Below are 19652 nucleotides of genomic sequence, written 5' to 3' on the forward strand. Positions count from 1 at the left end.
GTACTCTTCAAATAAAGTTTCTCCAAACATGTTTGTTATTTTAAGTAGTTATTATCAAGATAATCCACGTCCAAGAGTCCATTTCCCCGGATAAGATGGGTTTTATTCGTTATTTGCCACCATAAACACGTTCTGACCTCCTCGAGCTCTTATTTTGGTACTTCCGGTTACCGGCATTTGAATTTGCATATTAGCTAAATATTTTGTTTCACATGAAACGTTTAGATTCAACATTTAGATTTAGATTTAGATTTAAATTTAGATTTAACATTTAGATTTAGATTTAAATTTAGATTTAACATTTAGATTTAGATTCAACATTTAGATTTAGATTTAACATTTAGATTTTGATTTTGATTTAAATTTAGATTTAACATTTAGATTTGGATTTAACATTTAGATTTAGATTCAACATTTAGATTTAGAATTAACATCTAGATTTAGATTCATCATTTAGATTTAGATTTAAAAAATGTTTTTAGGTTTGTTTTTTTAAATGTTGAAATTATTAATAAACTTTAAGAGGGGAAGCTTCTATATTCCCATCCTGCAATACGATGGTACACACCTGAATATTTCAGTTATGTTGCAGTTAAAAAGCTGTCCATCAGAGGGCAGTGTTAGCTTTCTTCCCCCCAGTCTGGACCCTCCATTTCCTTTCTGTTTCTATACCATATTTTGATCATTTGATTTTATTAAGTCCTCCTTAATGCACAATGACTAACCTAATTAGTGTTCCTCCTTAGCTGTTACAGTCTCTTTGATAGATGGAATCACCGCTTTGTGTCTCTGGCTGCAGTGGTAAGACAGAAACACAAAACTGTGCACTAACAGACTGGAACTTTGGGAGACAGACTCTTGATTTGTGTAACCTGAAGTCTGAGATTAACTTCAGATGAACTTTTGAATGCATTATCGCAACGACTGCAGAGTGTGAAAGAACCTCTAAAAGACAACTTTAGTCAAGAATAGTGATGCAGGATTTGTTCTTTTTATTGTGAAATAAGCTGCAACAATGCAAAGTATGACAAAGACAAACATCAGAAAAGGTGTGACAGAAAGCAATAATCAATCATCTTTGTTTTCTTCAATGTTTGTGACAGAAAGCAATAATCAATCATCTTTGTTTTCTTCAATGTTAAGGCTGATGTAAATGGTAAATGGACTGCACTTACACTGAACAAAAATATAAACGCAACACTTTTGTTTTTGCTTCCATTTTTCATGAGATGAACTCAAAGATCTAAAACATTTTCTATATACACAAAATTCTCTCAAGTATTGTTCACAAATCTGTGTAAATCTGTGATTTGACTTCATTCTACCGTGACTTCATTTCTTTACATCAGCTGCATTATTTGCAGCTTACAGCTCCACAAATCTGAGAATTGTTCATTCTTATACACACATTTAATATTAACCTTCAAGAAACAGACTCAACTTTTACAGATTCACTAACATCATGTCTGTTTTACACAGAGTTTTGAAAAGAATGAAAGCAGTAAAAAACATGCAGACAAGAAATTCAATTCTGATCCTTTTTTCTGTTTTTCTGTTGTTCAGTAAAATAATTTAAATACACATATGATACACTGACAAAGTTTATAAAAGATGTAGTGACAAGCGAGAGACTCACACAACTGAAACTATTCAGTCCCCTCCTTCAACACTGTGGATATCTATCTACAGAGTTGTACAGGTACAGTCACAACATGGTGTCAGACAGACATGAAAACAAAGTCCCAATGTCTGAACTAGTGTATCTATCCACCTTTTATGTGCATACAGTGATGGAATGGAATGTGCAAATATGTGTGTAAAATATTCAACAGGCAAACATTTACAGCCTGCAGAAGTAGTACTAATTTAAAAGATGTTATTGAAAAGTTAAAAAGGTTCATAAAGGTGTACATTAATGTAACGCATAGAGACTATACGTTATGTAAGTAAATTTGTCCATTTTGTTTCAAGAGGAAGATAACTGATTCCAAGCTCTGCCAATGAAATAAAGCGGTATACACTGTGTCATAAATGGGTGTGGTCTCCTCGCTCTGATCTCCAGGCTTCATTTGAGGTGTTGTGAATGTAAAGGAATCAAACAGACTGTGTTACCAGAGACCTAGAATTAGCGGCTTGCGCGTTAGCCAGATTGTTAGTGTCCGTCATTAGCTGCAAATGTTAGCAATTAGCATGTCTTTACTACAATGACTCATGGCTCATCTGTCATTTTAGACAGACGAGTTCAAATTTAGTGCCAATAACTGCTAAAATGGCCACCGCTGGGCTTCTGCCTGCCGGCCCTAATCAGCAGAGCAGTTACTGCACCTGTTAGAATGTCAGTTGGAAATGCTGACAGAGAGAGAGAGGGAAAATGCTGAGACCATCCCTCAAACAGGAAGGATTTCTGGCCAAACCGTTTGGCCTATCATTGAACCGACATCACTGTGAGCATCCTGAGCTCTTCCTGAACGTCTACTTAGGTATTTTGTGTCGATATAAATGAAGAAATCTGACCTTTAGTTCTGCTTTCCTACAGAAATTTTCCGGCCTTTTTAACATGGCAGTCTATGAGGCTGTGGATAGGTGTTGCTGGCGCATCTTTGTGTGTTACGCCAAAACTATAAGGGTGACAGCTTGAGCAGAAGAATGTGAGTGAGAAGACAAATTTTCCTACGTTTCTATGTATGAATTATGTCTGTAGTGTGAAATTTGAGGCCACGGTAGTCGAATATGTTTTATCTTTTCACTGATTTTTTTCTGATGATGTCATCCACTCTAGCATAGTAAAAACCTGCTTAACTTTAAGCCTTGATAGTTTAAAAACGGTAAAAGGTGTCCATAAGCAAAGTAAATCACTGAAGATAAGGCAAGAGTATCTACATTTTAAAGTTTAAATGAAGTCTCTCTGTGAAAGTATGCCAGAGCAGTTCATTGTTGAAAATGTCTTAAAAAGTGTTAAATTGTCTTTTTTTTTCAGGGGTTCCCATTCATTTCCTATGTGCGAATAAATTCGGGATCAAGACGCATGTTTTGATATCTAATTTGTTGGGGTCCTCTCACTGCTGTGGGCCGCATTAATCAGCGAAAAAGGGCGGAAGATGAATAATTCCAAGAAACATGCAGAAGAACAATAGTTGCCTTGTGTCGTAGGCACTCGGCACTAATAAATATTTTACATGTCCTGAAAAACATTTCCCACAGACTCATCCTGACATATCTGGACAGTTTAGGAGCTGCACTAGTTAAAATGAACTGTTGACAGAGAGACCTGAAAGAGGTGAAAGAGACTTAAAGCAACATCATGTCACTTTTCTCTCATGAACAGATTTTAACTCCTCTTGATGCTACACTGACTGGTAATCAGGTGAATGGTGTCTCTGTCATTCCTGTGTCTGTTCTCACACTATGCAATAAATACATGTAGCCTATAAATGGTGTTATTTAATGATTGTGAAACAGATATTGGATAAATATGCAAATAAATATGCTGGATGTTGTGATTTTATTCATATTTTATTCAGATAATCATCATGTAATAATTTTGTCCACTCTTAGTCCACTCTTTAATAAATGGCAGAAGGACCACATTGGTGTGAGGAAGCATTTTCTTGTTGTCATTACTGAACATGTTGAGTTTTAAAACAATAAAAAAAGATTTCAGCTTTGTTTTTAGGACAGGCCACAGAAACTCTCGCTGAGCTCCCACAGTTTCTTGGCAGCAGCATCGTCTCTCGCCTTCGACTCAATTTTCATCAGTGGAGCACACTGGGTGAAGTAATGGCCACTAAGGTGCTCGATGCCTGGCTCCAGGGCACAGTGGAGGGTGGTCTGAGCTCCAGACTCAGCATCCACGAAGAAAAAGAAGATGATAGGTGCCATGAAGAAACTCCACAAGAAGCCAGCGTAACGACCGATGTCTGTTTTTATGGCTCCTGAATAGGGAAGAAAAAAAAGAACCCCAAAATTAAAAATTGCATGTATGTATATGAGGGAAATAGGTTATTTTTATTTTTATATGTAAGGAATGACAAAAAAAATAATAATTCTACACATTTTTTAGTGTGTCAAAATCATGATATAATAAGACATAATATTAGAGATAGTAAATAAAAATTATATTTATTTATGTATTTAATGTTTGTTTTTATATGGACCAATGCTACATACCACAGCATTTAGAGGCTAATTTGTGATGTAATGCCTGTGGGCTTTTATTTTTTTTTTAAACATTTTACATGGTCAAAATTATCAGATACTCCTTTTTTAAATTTTACTTTTATAAGCTAACACTACATTTCATTTTCATATATGGAAGCCCGTTTCTGTCAGGAAAAAATAATTAATGGAGTGTCACAGTCGGTCCAGCCCCCGAGTTCCCACCTTGTGTTTGTCCCACCCTTAATCACCCAAACCGGTGCCTGATTTGCTCATCCCTCAGTGTATTTAAGCCCATTATTTTCTTCACCATGCGCCAGATTGTTAGTGTTAGTCATGTCCTACTTACCAGTGGTTTTTCTAGTGAGTTTATGATTACTGATTTTTGTATCTCGTCTGTTTTTGCCTCAGCCCTTTTGGATTGTTTGCCTGAATACCTGATTGGATTTTGCATAACGAACCTTTGCCTGTCATTAAAGACTGTTTACCCCTTTTTACCTGTGTCTCAAGTGCTGCAGTTGAATTCTGACCTAGTGCTGTGTAACAGTACTATCTGACCAGCCATGGATTCATCAGACTTAGATCCTATGCATGCTGCTGTCCAGGCTCAGGACAACCAGATTCACCAGCTGGAGGAACAACTCTGCTGTGAGCGCATTTGTCAGCGAACTGAAGGACCACCAACAGAGTTTCCAGGCCTTGGCCGGGTATGAGGGGAAAACAGCTTTTATCTTGTGGCCATTATGAATATCTGGTCATGCCATTTGGTCTCACTGACACCCCAGCTGTCTGCCTAGGGTGATGTGTGTGTGTGCGTATGTCTACTCATGTCAAAAATGATGGCATGAATGTAAAACGGATGAGTCCATTTAGTCAGATGAGACAAAACATGTTTTTTCTCATTTAGTTTCTCATTGACTTTCTTAGTACTTTGTAACTTGAGAAAGTCAAACATTTCTAATAAAATTTACACACAAACTCTGCAAAAAAAATACTGTTAAACTTTTAAATCAAATCAAACAAAATGATGTTAAATATCTACTGACCAGGGTGGAGGCTGTAGCAGGTGACGCTGGTGCCCTGCAGCCTCTTGGCGAGCTCGTAGGTGAACAGGACGTTGCACAGTTTGCTGTGACAGTACTTCTGGAAGAGCTGATAGTCACTGCTTCCCAAAGCTAAATCTTTATGAGTCGTCAGACATTTGAAATCCACATTCCCCATTGTGTACGCTTTGGAGGCCACATTCACCACGCGGCTTGGCCCACTCGCCTTCAATTGGTCCAGGAGCAACACCGTCAACAAGAAGTGACCCAGGTGATTAACGCCAAAGATCATCCCAAAGCCGTCCACTGTCTGTCCACCATTCATCAGACCTGAAGACAGAAACACCTGAAAAAATGAACTTCAACTTGAATACAATTTAAAAACATTTTTACCCTGGATTAGTACAATGACTAAAAGAATGTTGACATTAGGCGAACCAAAGGATTTGAAAATACACTTAGGCTTGTTATCTGTTGTTTGACTTTATATTGTTATGGACAAAATGCACAAGATGCAGTCACTGTTGTTGACTTAGCCTGCACAGTGAGGTTAACTTCTGTCTACTCCTACTGTGAATTAACTCAGGAGGACTGACCGGCATTGTTGATGAGCAGATCCAGCTTGGACTCAGACCGGAGGAAATTTTCAGCGAATGAGCGAACAGACTGCAGACTGGCAAGGTCGAGCTGCATGAAGATGACCTGGCTGTTACCGGTCTCCTGATCACAAAAAAAAAAAAACCCAAGAACAATCACTTGATGGTATTTAGACTTACACTGATGTAAAGAAATGGGCAGATTAAACTGGCATGAATAACAGTGTATTATTGGCATATCAATGAAAATTATCCCCATGTTTGTGAATATACTGGTAAGGTACATATACAGAACAAAGGCGGACCGAGGATGTTGCCCTGAGGTATACTTGTAGGTAAACCGCCATAACCAGTTTTTTGACTTTACCTGGATAATTTCCTGGATGGCAGCCTCAGCTCGCTGTCTGTCCCTGCAGGCCATGATCACCCTCGCCCCCCTCCTGGCCAGGTCCATTGCTGTGGTCTTACCGATGCCGGTGTTTGCTCCTGAAGAGAAAGGACAGAATCAGAGAGAGTACTCATGGTGCCCAGACAGTTAGAGATTACTTTTCATATAGCGCCACCAGCAGGTCCAGGTCTTCAATTTCTTGTGCATTACCACCGGAAAGGGTCTTATGGTGTCAGAACTGGAGCGAGTGTGCAAGCTAAACCAAATGCCAGACACTTGTGATGACACCTACCTGTCAATCAAAGTGTCCACACTGTTAATTCTTCATAACTTTCAGCCTTAATATAATTTGAACAGGTGAGACTGACTCACAGCTTCAAGTAGACATTTGAGGAACTGCACTTTTAGGCCTAATTTCACAGCCATGGAGATTGGCCAGATCTTATACATCAGTATAGGGTATATCTAAGTGGGTCCTTGACTTGAGATTATTATCGTTATTATTATTTATTATTAGTAGTATTTTCCTACAAAAACGACAATGTTATGGCTGTCAAAGCTTCATGGTAGCTGCATCTGATGTCTGGTCAAGCAGTGACTTCTTTGTAGGTTTTAAACAGGCTCACAAGTGAGCTACAAAGTAATTTAGACATATATATCAAATATGAAAAGAATAAGTTTCATTTGATCACACACCTAATCTTGATCTAAAATCATTTATTGACAACTTATCAAGCATTTATTAATGGATTACCGCATTTATAGCAGCATTCTTACCCACTTGAAACTATAAACACCCAACAAAGAGGATTTTAAAAACAGACAGCCTTCAGTATTTTTATAGTGTTTTACAAATACAGACAATAGATATGACTGTTCTCATCTCGTGGAGGCAGCTCGGCCTGCAGGCTGTGAACTCACCCGTCACGATGGCAGTTTTTCCATGTAACTTTGCAGTACTTTTACATCTTGGCAACTTGAGCAAAGTCATATGAAGAAGAAAATAACCTCCAAGTAACAGAAGTCCAAACAGCAGCAGCTCCAGAATCATCCTGACTGCAGACACACCAAATAACAGAAGTCAAAGAAGAAAATGTGCAGCTATGCGAGTGAGCAGTTTCCTGTGTGTGTGTGTGTGTGTGTGTGTGTGTGTGTGTGTGTGTGTGTGTGTGTGTGTGTGTGGACTTTGTGTAACAGCTTATCGGCTGTATCAGCAGCTCCACTCCCTTACCCTCCCAGCTAATCTTCTTCTGACTGTTTTTCATACTTAAATAGCTTCATGCACCAAAACTCTGCTGAAAAGAGCCGTTTACAGTTCACAGACTGATTATATTACCAGCAAAACCAGCCAGCCAAAGTCTGCATACAACTGAAGGGATTTTATCTTCATGAGTAAACAAAATATAACTAGAATAAAGATTTCATCTATGGCAGATGATCAGTAATAACTAATCAACAGGTTTTTCCCCTCCTCCTACCTGATGTTTACCAGTGCTGACCAATCAGCTTCCAAGTGCTGGTATTGTGGGGCAGTGCTGCAGAGCCGTGTACAGGTAAAGGTAACTAAGTCAGGTGTACACTCTACATCTTCCTGGTTATGTTTGTTAGTCCTGCAGCTGGCTTGGCAGCTCGCCTGTGCTAAAGGGGCGTGAGTTAAAGTTAGTCATATGACATATTGAACATCACTGGTTTGGCTCCATAAACTACAAACAGGGATAATGTTTGTGAATATAGTGGTAATGGACATATACAGAACAAGGGCAGACCTAGAAAAAAGTGTTATTTACTACGGAAGCCCTAAAAGGCCATACATACATTTTATTCCACACGTTTGCCTGTGATAACAAGATAATTTTCCTCTGTTTTCCTGTGATAACAAGATAATTTTTTCCTCCATTTTCCCATGATAACGAGATAATTAATTTATGATCTTGAGAAAACAAAACGTTAGTCTAGTGTATTAAATCAAGTGCGCCCGTATTACAGAATGTATGGCAAATGCATGTAGTCCATGATACTGAGCAAACCTATTACGCCACTGTAAAATCCCTTTGATCCATAATTTCTGACAAAGGTTTGTACACTTGATCTCAGGACTGGAGTGAGGATTAGCCAAAGTGTATCAACCTTTGTCAGAGATTATGGATCAAAGGGATTTTACAGTAGAGTAAATATTGTACATAATGCCCTTTTCAATTCAAAATAAAAAACTTTGAGGCTGAATTGCTCAAAAATGATACAGTAAATATGCTTTATACTGAGTGAGTCAACAGTCAGGATGGTCCTGTTACATCTGTCTCTGCCACGCCTACCTCCGGGGGTTAATTGTCCTGTCCCAGTCTTTGTGTGTGAGTGTTTTCAGGTGTGCTGGAGCGGAGCAGAGCAGGAACCGCCAGATGCACCCAATCCTGCAATCATCCGGCAACCTACTTATACTCAGCCCTGCCACGACCACGCTGCCAGATTATAGACTATCCGTTAGTACTGTGCATCAAGCCCTTTGCTATTGTTCTGAAGTTTTTTCCCCTGTGCTGACTTTGTGTGATCTCCTCTGTAGATTGTTGCCTGCTCTGCCCAGCTCTCCAGCTCTTGACTTCCTGACCTGTTGCCCTCGCCTGCTCCACCAAGCCCAGCTCTGCATCCAGCCTCCTGGGGAGACTCTGCCTGGGTCATCCTCGTCCAGCCTCCGACCAAACCTGCCTAAAAACAATAAACTGGTTTAACTTCACCTATCTGCTTCCCTCGTTTGTCTGCATCTGGGTTCTTAGCCCTCCTAGCCTGTAACAGGTCCTGAGATCAAGTGTATCAACCTTTGTCAGAAATTATGGACCAAAGAGATTTTACAGTAAAGTAATAGGTTTGCTCGGTCCGTATCATGGACTACATGCATTTGCCATACATTCTGTAATTCGGGTGCACTTGATTTAATACACTAGACTATTGTTTTGTTTTCTCGAGATCTCAAATTAATTATCTTGTTATCATGGGAAAACAGAGAAAATTATCTCATTATCACGGGAAATCAGGTGGAATAAAATGTATGTATGTATGTATGACCTTTTAGGGCTTTGTAATTTACTGAGTGTCATAACCATTTTTTTTGTCTTTACCTGGATAATTTCTGGATGGCAGCCTCAAATGTAAAGTGTAGCCTACAGTGTGTGATGAAGTAAAGCCAATGCTGGAGCTCATGTGTGTTATTCCACAGCTGAAGAGAGTGAAGGGGGTTAACCCCAAAGTTTACTTATCATTATTATGGTCATAAGGATGAATGAATTATTAATTTTTTAAAATCTTAAAGTAATGTACATCATCAGTGTACTCAGAACAATAAAATACATCATGGTTTGGTGTCCTAGCTGCCCCCATCACTCAGTGGTTTGTTCATTAGGCTACACCAGTCACATTTGACGTGTGTGAGTGAGTGTGAAGATGTCCGGGGGCCAATACTAACATTTAAAAAAATTAAAATAATTACCAATAAAAGTTACATACACATGCACTAATGTAACAATTTTGTTTTCATTGTCACATTATTATTATTATTTTAATGACAATGTAACCAGATCTAAGCCAATCAGGCCTGAACAAATCTAAACATCAATTCTTCCTTTCTTTCACGTCTGGAGTCAGATAACAGAGAATAAACTGTATGGAACATGTTAAACTTGCATGAAGTTGATACAAATCTAAACCTCATGTTCATTTTAAACATGACTTATTATGAGTAATGCAAAGTCTGTTAACGTTGAAGTTTTAAATGTTTCACTATTGCTGTTCTCTTTCACAAGATCATTCAGAAAGTAATATTTTGTATCACATATAAAACACCAGCAGTCATGTCCTTAGAGCTTAATGTTTAATTAACAAATGCTTCATCATGCCGAGGCCAATCATGGCCCGGGCAGGGACAACCCTACCCCAAAGCAATGAAAACATGGCAGAGTCTGAGGAAACAGAGTCTGGTGCTGAGAAAAGGAAAAAAGGAGAACCAAAGGAATGTGGAAAATGTTATTATTTGATAACATAAAAATAAATAACCACAAAACAATTATGCTTAGGGCACCAAATTGGCTTGCAGTGGCCCTGGTTGCTGCCATGGCAACTATGATCAACATTGCATTGCACTATATACAGTATATATACAGCAACAGTTTTTAAATGAAAAAAAATCACATTCAAATCAAACAAATGATTCAGATTTAAATAAACTCTTAGGAACAGTAATATTGTTTAATTTCAAATGCAGGTTCCAGCATGAGACACTGATGTTTACTATCAAATATGAATGATCCCATTCTAAACCACTGCTGACATCATTCAACCTAAAGGTGATACAAACACCAGCTCAACGAACACATCGACAGCTTTTTCACCACAGTGTGTTTCTCTGGTAAGTGCCTTTCCTCACTCTGTGATCCTCATGTTGTGTTTTGTCATGTGACTTCAAGCTCACAGCGTCACGTGACCTGCATGGTACTCAGCTAGCAGCTAGCAAGCTAGCCACGTTTCCCCGCTCGCTTTAAATCTAAAATGTTTTCACGTTATCCTTTAAACAGCTAATGCTTGTTAGCTAAAGTTATTGCAGTCAGTTAATTCACTGACTCACAGTGAAACTGACCTGAGCAAAGCTTCAAACTGGATCAATGTTTGACCTCTGTTGTCAGTTTTTGGCGTGTATTGTAGCTAAAATCCCTTCATGTGGCTCGCACAGCGCTCAGCTAAAGTCTTGATACTGGATGTACGGTTACCGTATTTTCCGCACTATAAAGCGCATCGGATTATAAGGCACCTTCAATGAATGGCCTATTTTAAAACTGTTTTCAAGGCGCATAGAATAGAAGCTACAGTAGTGGCTGGGGTTGCGTTATGCACCCACTAGATGGAGCTGCGCTAAAGGGAATGTCAACAAAACAGTCAGATAATTCAATCAAACTTTATTAATAGAATACAAACCAGCGTCCTGACAACTCCGTTCACTCCCAAAATGAATAAACAGCTGTTTTATTATTTTTTCCCGAGGTAATGTCAGTGACGTAGTATTTTCGCAACACAAATGGTGTTGGACTGGAATTCCTCTTTACCGTTCTTACCGCTGTTACTTCCATAGACATATATACACAGACATATATACACAGACATATATACACAGACGCCTCATTGAGCAGGTTGGTCCGTTGCTGCGATACGTTAACGCATCCGCCATATTGGATGTGGCAGATCTGCCCGTAAACTAACACAAGGAAAAGAGTTGCGCTCTACTTTGCCACATCCAAACTGGCGGCGACGTCGACGTACGATTCAGCGATCAATGCGGCGTCTACGTATATATGTCTATATATGTCTAGACATATATACATAGACATATATACATAGACGCCGCATTGATCGGTTTGGTCGTTGGTCGCGATACGTTAACGTGTCCGCCATATTGGATGTGGCAGATCTGCCCGTAAACTAATAAAAGGAAATGGATTGAACTTCATAAAGCGCCTTTCTATAAAGTGCTATAAGTTAATGTCTCTTTAACAGCCATTCACACACACACTAATATATCTGGAAAAACAGACAGGCACCAAAAACAACGTATGTAACTTTTAAAGTGATGATTATAAATGTTTACTCCTTATGTAAGCACCAAACCTGCTGAGTGTTTACAGCTACTAATGTGTGAAACACTGTTACTGTGATGATAAATATTAAAATATTTATATTTAACATTTAAGCTGTGTCTATAATAACCAGATCCTGAAATGTAGATGTGACATGAGGGTTCTGAAAAAGAGACTAACGTGTACATTACACGGGAACATATATATATATATATATAGATATATATATATATATATATATATTATATATATATAATATATATATGTGTGTGGGTGTGTGTGTGTGTGTGTGTGGTGTGTGTGGTGTGTGTGTGTTGTGTGGTACAGTTCATCAATGTGAATATAAAAACGATTAATCAAAATCAGTTAAATGTAAACGTTAGTGCTCTTTATTCAGAAAACCCTCATATCACATCTACATTTCAGGATCTGGTTATTATAGACACAGATTAAATGTTAAATATAAATATTTCAATATTTATCATCACAGTAACAGTGTTACACACATTAGTAGCTGTAAACACTTAGCAGGTTTGGTGCTTACATAAGGAGTAAACATTTATAATCATCACTTTAAAAGGTACATACGTTTTTTCGGTGCCTATTTGTTTCCCAGATATATTAGTGTGTGTGTGAATGGGTGTATAAGAGATATTAACTTAAAGCACTTTGTAGAAAGGCGCTTTATGAAATTCAGTCCATTTCCTTGTATTAGTTTACGGGCAGATCTGCCACATCCAACGTCGATGTACGATTCAGCGCTCAATGCGGCGTCTATGTATATATGTCTATGTGTCTATGGTTACTTCGGCAACGCCCCCTGACTACGGTAGCCATGTTTAACCAATATTGATCCATATATAAGGCACATCGGATTATAAGGCGCACTGTCGGCTTTTGAGAAAATTGAAGGCTTTTAGGTGCGCCTTATAGTGCGGAAAATACGGTACTCATATTTTCACACAGCATTCAAACCCTGACGTTCACTTGTAATGAAGCATTTTTATAGTGCGGTATTGCTATGTGTGCTATGATCTATTGGGCGTCTGGTACTGCAGGGGGTCCACCAAGTTTTGTCATAATAATTGACAATTTTCACCAAAATGAATGTTGAATGTGAAGATGGAGATAATTAAGAAACTACAAACAGCAGACGCATTTGCACTCCAACTGGATGAATCAGTGGACAAAGACACACAGCTCTTCACATTTAATATCCAATAATCATTTTGCAACTTTTTTTATCATAAACACATATAATACTAATACATTTTATTTCATAGGCACCTTTCTGTCACCCAAGTACACCTTACAATAAATAAAAGTAGACAGCAAATAACAGAAACAAACAAACAGAACCCTAAAAGTATATCAGATTACAAGAATACAACATTAAAAACAGGTTAAAATGGGACAATGCAATTGAATCAGATGGAAAAGGCGATTTTAAACAGGTGGGTTTTAAGTGCAGACTTGAATTGTGAGAGTGAGTTGATGTTCCTTATGACGGGGGATAAGAAGTTCCAGACAAAAACACGACAAAAAGCACAAAAACTCTCTAAAAACAACTTCGTTAAAAGGGCAGGACTCCACAGAGCCACAGCGAAGAAAACAAAAACGAACAAAAGAGAAAAAAGCCCAAAAAGTCAAAAAGCGACCTCAAAGGCTGGAGGAGCGTAACAGGCAGCATGCAGCTTTCGCACATGCGCACCAGGCTAATAACCCGGTATATAAATAGGTTAATAAAGTGAAATAGTTGAAAAGTAAATGTAAAAGTTATTACAGGCCAAGCTTAGAATGTGACACATTTTTAAACTATGAATTACATGTGGGGGTCTTTGTTCTGTTTGTCTCTTGTCCTAGGGGCTGAAAAAGACCTGTGGTATAAATAAATGAACATATTTGTGTGTAGCCATGTATTTATTTGTTTTTCTGTGCTCTGACTTTTAGCCATGAAGAGATAATCCACAGTCTGTATTATTATGTTGTACAGTATATTGTTATTGTGCGTCTAATTTTCTTGCTCCACCCTCTCCCCTCTTTCTTTGTGACCTCCCTCCAGAGCTTCTTGCACTTGAACCTCATCATGTCTCGTTTTAGGGGGGGCGAAGAGCAACAGCCAGACATGGTTCATAACCCAAACCCTGTCCCCAGGGATGACGAGTATTTGCCCTACCCAGCCTTGGCCCCCGTGGTTTTCTTTGGCATAAAACAAACCACAAGACCCCGTAACTGGTGTCTGAAAGTTGCCTGCAGCTTATATCCTTAATTATTGCTAGAAATCATTGTCTGATGCCTGGTAAGACTAAGTATGTGTCATAATTGACCAGGTCAAGGATTTCATGCTTGGGGTGTAGTTAGTGTCATGCACAAATCAATACCATATAAAATGTCACATTGTGTCTGCCTTAGAGAGACATTTTTGGAGGAGATTTTAACTGTGCTCTCAACCCAGTGTTGGATATATCCACCCAAATTCATACAACATGAGCAAACTAGAAACACTCTGATTAACTATGTGAAGGATCTTCGATTAATTGAATTCTGGAGACGGCAGAAACCAAACAAAAAGGAGCTCATATAAAACTCACTGATTACTTTTTCATTTCTTTGGAACTGCTGTTCAGTTGCTACAACAGTAGAGTAATTCAGTATGTATGGAGGTTTAGTATACATACAATCATAAAACACTTTATGAATTTGGCCATTATTAGTCCAATCTGGTGCTTCTATCATACAACCCTCGATCCTCTGTTGATGATTTATTTGATGTCTGAATACGTATACGTGTTTTGACTTAACATCTTCCTTCACATGGTTGGAATATGTATCCAAACTGATGGCGCTGCTCAGCTGTGCCATTGTGTGCATGTACAAGCCCTATGAGGAGCCCTCAAACCTACTTAAGGTTAGTGTGTACATGTACATTTATTGTGTTACACACTTTCTGCATTGCTTCTGCTGTATGTCTAACTGTATTTTTTCATTGTACCTGTCCAGATCTTGGAGCCTCTGACATTCAGCTTCTTCATGGTGGAGATGCTCTTGAAGATGCTGGCCCTGGGAGTCTTTGGCTATCAAGGAAGTTACCTAAGCAACAACTGGAACAAGTTTGACGTCTTCATCAACACTGTGAAGTTAGTATCCCGCAGTGCCTCACCCTCATGCAGACCACAGCAGTCCTTACAAAATATCATGATATAACATGAAGTATTAGATTGTGTGTACATTTCCAATTGAAAAATGAGATAATACAAAATAAAATAGCCTGTTTCTGTCCCTTCAGTGCAGTAGATTATGTTCTGGCTTTCCTCGGCATCAACTGGCAGATCTCTAAATCGCTGGAGCCAATGCGTCTGATTGGCAGAATATCGAGTAAGTCGACAAGAGAGAGAATCTAAAGAAAAAAGTTCAAACTGTTAAGTTCAAAATGAATTTGAGCATAATTTAAATTGCTGCAAATCTGTAATGATTTGTAACTAATGAATTGTTTTAGTTTAGACAAAATGTTGAATCTTTATGAATAAGATGAACACTAATTCATATTATTCATTATGAACATTCAATAACAGCACTGCAGTATTATTTCTGTATGGCAGAACACTGCTGTCAGTAACAGACTATTACTATGGGTAATAGTCTCTGGAGGACTACAGCAGTCACAAGAAAAACATCTTTAAAGTGACAAGATAAATAATTAGACACAAAATATTGATTTTTTAGTAATCAGACGTTTAATAAGCAGGATAATGTGCAGCAAGTGGGTCATTATTGCAAAATAAACCCTGACATCATGATGCAGGACCTGGAGTCATCCTGCTTATTTACCAGACATTTTTATTTTTGTCGTACCTCCATCCCAGTTTTGTAGTTTTCTGTTTGCTGCTGTAAGTGGAACACATTTCTTTTTTTTTTAGTATGTGCCTTTATTTTATGTTCTTCCTCTAGAAGCATCATCTTTACCCACTGACCTGTTTGGTTTCCCTGTAGTTTTCTTTCTTTTATGGGATTCTGTGTAACATCCTTAAGTTGGTCCCTAAGCAAAGGAGAAATAAAGCTAAAGTCTTATGTTTAATGAGGAAATTGAAGGTGTTTAGTGTGACTGGCTCTTGGAATCTTGTTGTTGATACATGAGCTTCGAGGTTTCAGAACTGTTTTTCCATTTTGTCCAACGCCACGGACGCCCTGTTTGTAACACTGCAAATACAGAAATACTGCCATACTTTGATCTGAACTCTGACGGCATCTTTTTGTTTTGATCTGTGTAGGTATGCGAGCCTTGATGAAAGTCCTCCTAGACATGATGCCTATGCTCATAAATGTTTTCATCCTCTACTTCTTCATCATCAACGTCTTTGCCGTCGTGGGAGTCCAGCTGTGGGCAGGGAAGCTGCGCAATCGCTGCTTCCTGGGAGAGGACATTATCGGGTGAGGAAACTTCGCGCTGTGCTCTTCCACTGTTTGCATCTTGTTCCTTGTTCCTTGCACAGTGTGTGCTTAAATCTGCTGAAATTACCTCCAGATATCGCTTACAGTCCAAAATAAGAAAATAAAATGAAGTCAGAGCCAGCAAATGTTTTTTTCCTGTCAACAGAAAACAATAGCCTACAAAACACACAGCTTTGTTAAATACACTGTTAAATACTACATATATTTAGTTTAAGCAACCAAAATCTGGTGCCTGGTTGCCAGATCAGCAACCACTTTACTTCTCACCATACGAGCTGCTGTATGTAAACAGCACAAAGACAAAAAGCTGTGAAATCTAAAAACTATATATTGATATTTATGGTTGATCAATTCTAGTCCATATAGGCAGTTTTTCTAATTCTATGCAGGAAGTACAATGTGTCCATGAGTCCATTCTACGAGCCCGAGGACAGTGAAAGATACCCCTTCATCTGTTCACTTGGCAAGCACGGGATGCGGCGCTGCAGTGGTGTACCGCCTTCCAGAGACAATGGCAAACTCTGCTCAGTGGCTGCTCCTGACAATGCTTCAGCTGCAAGTCACTCCTTCAGGATGGTCGGTGATGTCAGTACTGAAGAATGTATTAACTGGCACATGTACTACAATGTCTGTCGCACCGGGAATCACAACCCTCACAGGGGAGCCGTCAACTTCGACAACATCGGCTACGCCTGGATGACCATATTCCAGGTGAGAGGACAGACACTTGGATGGAGAGGCCTGGCTCCAACCCTCTTCTACTCCACCCCTCCCTACCTTATTTTCGTTGTGGTGTTATTATGTCTCATAAGTTGTTGTAGCCATTTTTAGGTTGATACCATTTGTTACCACTCTTTGACTATCTCTGTGATTTAACCGGATATTGGCACATCTGTCCTGGAAATTGCTCAGAAACCTGCTTAATGTTCATAAACCTAGGTAAGCCAGAAATATCGGAATAGTTTGTGAAGTTTCATGAGGCTGTGATCGTCGTAGAGGTCACAACAGGTCATTTAATGCAGCTCAAAAAATGCTCATCGACTCCACAACAGTCTCAGCTTTCCAGGAAGACCCAATCGATGCAATTTCAATACTGGTCAGAGACCCCAGTATGCAGAAATGTAAATATAAAATGTTGCCATGTAGTAACATATTCTTTCTATCACTCTGCTCCGAGGTTGTCATGCTGGAGGGATGGACAGAGATTATGTTTTATGTCATGGACGCACATTCCTTTTGGAGTTTTGTCATTCTCATACCTGTCACCATTGTAAGTATGCACTCCATCTTTGTTTGTGATTTTGTTTACAACCTACAAACAAATATTCTGCAATACTCCTGCATACTTGTGGTCTGTAACGTTGTTGAAAGTGTAAAGATCTGTTTAAACGTTAAAATCGTTTAAATCTGAGGTTTGGTTTGACCTAAAATATCAGGTCCATTGCCCAGAGCCAATGTCCAGAATCATTGGAACACAGATTTTCGCTGTAATCCTGAAATCTTCTCTAATATCTGCTCTCCATGCTTCCAATCTGTCTCTGGATGATTCCTTTTAATGAGCACCAGAGTCCCATAAAATAGGGACTAGAAATCTGTAAATTTGTTTTGATGTTTCAATTGTTTTTTTTTGGTATGTCATACTCCTCACATATTTGCTCAAAGGTAAGTAGTTTGCCATCTCTGTATAGATATGCTACACATTGCACGCCTTTGGTTGCCCAAAGCTTGAAACGGCCATCAGCCCGTCCTGGTGTAGTGTTATCATTTACCCACATGGGGCAGAGATGGAGCAGGGATGTCTCCAATATGCTGGTGTCCGTGATACCAAATGTTCATGGCAAGTCTTTTAAATCTGATGAATATGGATATAGTTTGAGATCTGATGTAGTCGTTTGCTCAATATTTACCCAAGCTGGACGAGTACTGGAGCAAAGTACACAGCTGAAACAAGCAACACAGTGAATTTGACAAGAAGAAGCCTGTTACAAATGTATGGAAGAAAACATAATACAGACAGAGAAGTGTGTAAAACATCCTAAAATATCAGGAAAACTCATCTTCATCATCATATTTAACAATAACAGTTGTCAGGCCTAACAGCAGATCTGAGAGGCCCTTTGCATGATAATGAGTTCAGCGACATAGTCTAAGACAAGAGTAAGCTTCTGAAAGAAACTGGTTACCACTACGAGGAGGCTAAAACTGCTGTGGTGTCCCAAGAGCAGTTCTTCTTCTTCTTCTTCAATAGCCTCCCTTTACCTCCCAAACCAGATGGGCTCCTTCGTCATGATGAACGTGTGTGCAGTCGTCATCGTCAACCAGTTCACGGAGAGCGCACAGAGGGATACGGGACAGCGGGGTGCTGGTGCTGCGTCCATCGCATGGCTCTGTTACATGTTGACCTCCTCTCTGCGGGTCATCTATCTGGAGGAAGTGGTGAGCGAGATTATTTCCTGTAAATGTCACAGTATGCTATCATAATACTGCTGATGGCGATAACAAAGTCAAGACATTGTTTGGGTCCCAGAAGTACCTCCTGAGAGACCCAGCAGCTTCATGGCCATCCCACGATAATATTGGATGATGAGAACGATGTTAGTGACCTGTAGCATCTGTGCAGCTTTCCTTAGACGTGCGGGAAGAGAGGGGAAAGATGAAGCGATGAGAGCAAGAAAGGACAGAGGGGCAGACAGATATAGACCACCAAACAGTAAGCAGGCTCAAACACTACTTCACTGCCCCGTGGTGCTCTCTATGGCCATGGAGACCACGCTGAAGAAAATGGCAAACATGATCCCTTGGGTGAACAGCTTACTGTCAACGATGTACTTTCAGTTTTTTCTCTTTGAACGGGCGCCCAGATGTGAACTGGAGGATGGGGGAAGCCAGTTGAAGTGACGTTTTGGTCAGTGAGGTGACATCGCCTGCAGGCAGAAAGCTTAACAAGTCTCACCATTAAGGAACCCGCCATGCTGTCCTGAGGCTGCACCGTGTTATGTCCCCTACTGGAGAAGGCAAGACCATGATGACAGTGAATACGTGAAACTGTGTTACTGTCACACTGTGTCTCTACTGACAGTGTGTTGTGTGCGTGTGTGGTGTTTCTTTGTTTTTTGGGGTCTCATCAGTGGATCTAATTTTTCTATGTTAACTTTAAATGATTTCACTTGAATTGTTTCATTTTCTTTTACTTTTACTTCATAAATATTTTTCTGTTGTTTTTTATCGAGGTGAATCTTTTAAGGCCCCCATATTTTACACTTTTTCCCAGTGTTTGTGGGTTTTTGAAGTTGTGGGTTAAAGACACAAAAACCATTCAGTATAGTTTTTACACTCCCTCTCACTCTTCTCTTTGAAGCTCTAGCAAAGAATAGGGCTGTAATCACTACCTGTTTGTATATAGAGAGGA

General features: G+C 39.2%; 2 protein-coding genes across 3 annotated transcripts; one reads left to right on the plus strand and one right to left on the minus strand.

Annotated features, from left to right (window-relative positions):
* Positions 1 to 3494: 3494 nt before the first annotated feature.
* Positions 3495 to 7793, minus strand: LOC104927438 (dehydrogenase/reductase SDR family member 13). 2 transcript variants are annotated; one of them, XM_019263203.2, is made up of 6 exons: positions 7661 to 7793; positions 7104 to 7238; positions 6162 to 6280; positions 5795 to 5918; positions 5202 to 5528; positions 3495 to 3932 (listed from the first exon to the last, which is right to left on the minus strand). In XM_019263203.2, the coding sequence occupies exons 2-6, from the start codon at positions 7231 to 7233 to the stop codon at positions 3670 to 3672; spliced, it is 963 nt and encodes a 320-aa protein (XP_019118748.2). In that variant the 5' UTR covers positions 7234 to 7238; positions 7661 to 7793; the 3' UTR covers positions 3495 to 3669. The 2 variants fall into 2 exon arrangements, with proteins under 2 accessions (XP_019118748.2, XP_027134560.1); XM_027278759.1 differs by lacking the exon at positions 7661 to 7793 and adding an exon at positions 7414 to 7578.
* Positions 7794 to 10441: 2648 nt separating this feature from the next.
* LOC113745783 (voltage-dependent T-type calcium channel subunit alpha-1I-like) lies at positions 10442 to 19607 on the plus strand. The gene is made up of 10 exons (XM_027278754.1): positions 10442 to 10575; positions 13895 to 14053; positions 14609 to 14702; positions 14795 to 14931; positions 15081 to 15169; positions 16063 to 16222; positions 16633 to 16954; positions 17421 to 17513; positions 18515 to 18679; positions 19602 to 19607. Exons 2-10 carry the CDS (start codon positions 13920 to 13922, stop codon positions 19605 to 19607), a joined length of 1200 nt encoding a protein of 399 aa, XP_027134555.1. The 5' UTR covers positions 10442 to 10575; positions 13895 to 13919.
* The last annotated feature ends 45 nt before the right edge of the window (positions 19608 to 19652 follow it).

This window comes from Larimichthys crocea, chromosome V (assembly GCF_000972845.2).
Source record: "Larimichthys crocea isolate SSNF chromosome V, L_crocea_2.0, whole genome shotgun sequence".
Lineage (NCBI taxonomy): Eukaryota > Metazoa > Chordata > Actinopteri > Sciaenidae > Larimichthys > Larimichthys crocea.

Bases quoted from the DNA above. Each gene is read 5' to 3' on its own strand.
- LOC113745783 (XM_027278754.1), top strand. From the start codon at position 13,920: ATGGTTCATAACCCAAACCCTGTCCCCAGGGATGACGAGTATTTGCCC. The intron at 14,932-15,080 runs GTTAGTATCCCG...CTGTCCCTTCAG, and splicing joins GTCTTCATCAACACTGTGAA to TGCAGTAGATTATGTTCTGG. The intron at 16,955-17,420 runs GTGAGAGGACAG...CTCTGCTCCGAG, and splicing joins CCTGGATGACCATATTCCAG to GTTGTCATGCTGGAGGGATG.
- LOC104927438 (XM_027278759.1), bottom strand. From the start codon at position 7,447: ATGAAAAACAGTCAGAAGAAGATTAGCTGGGAGG. The intron at 5,919-6,161 runs GTAAAGTCAAAA...TTTTGTGATCAG, and splicing joins CCATCCAGGAAATTATCCAG to GAGACCGGTAACAGCCAGGT. The intron at 5,529-5,794 runs GTCAGTCCTCCT...TTCTGTCTTCAG, and splicing joins TCTGCTCATCAACAATGCCG to GTCTGATGAATGGTGGACAG.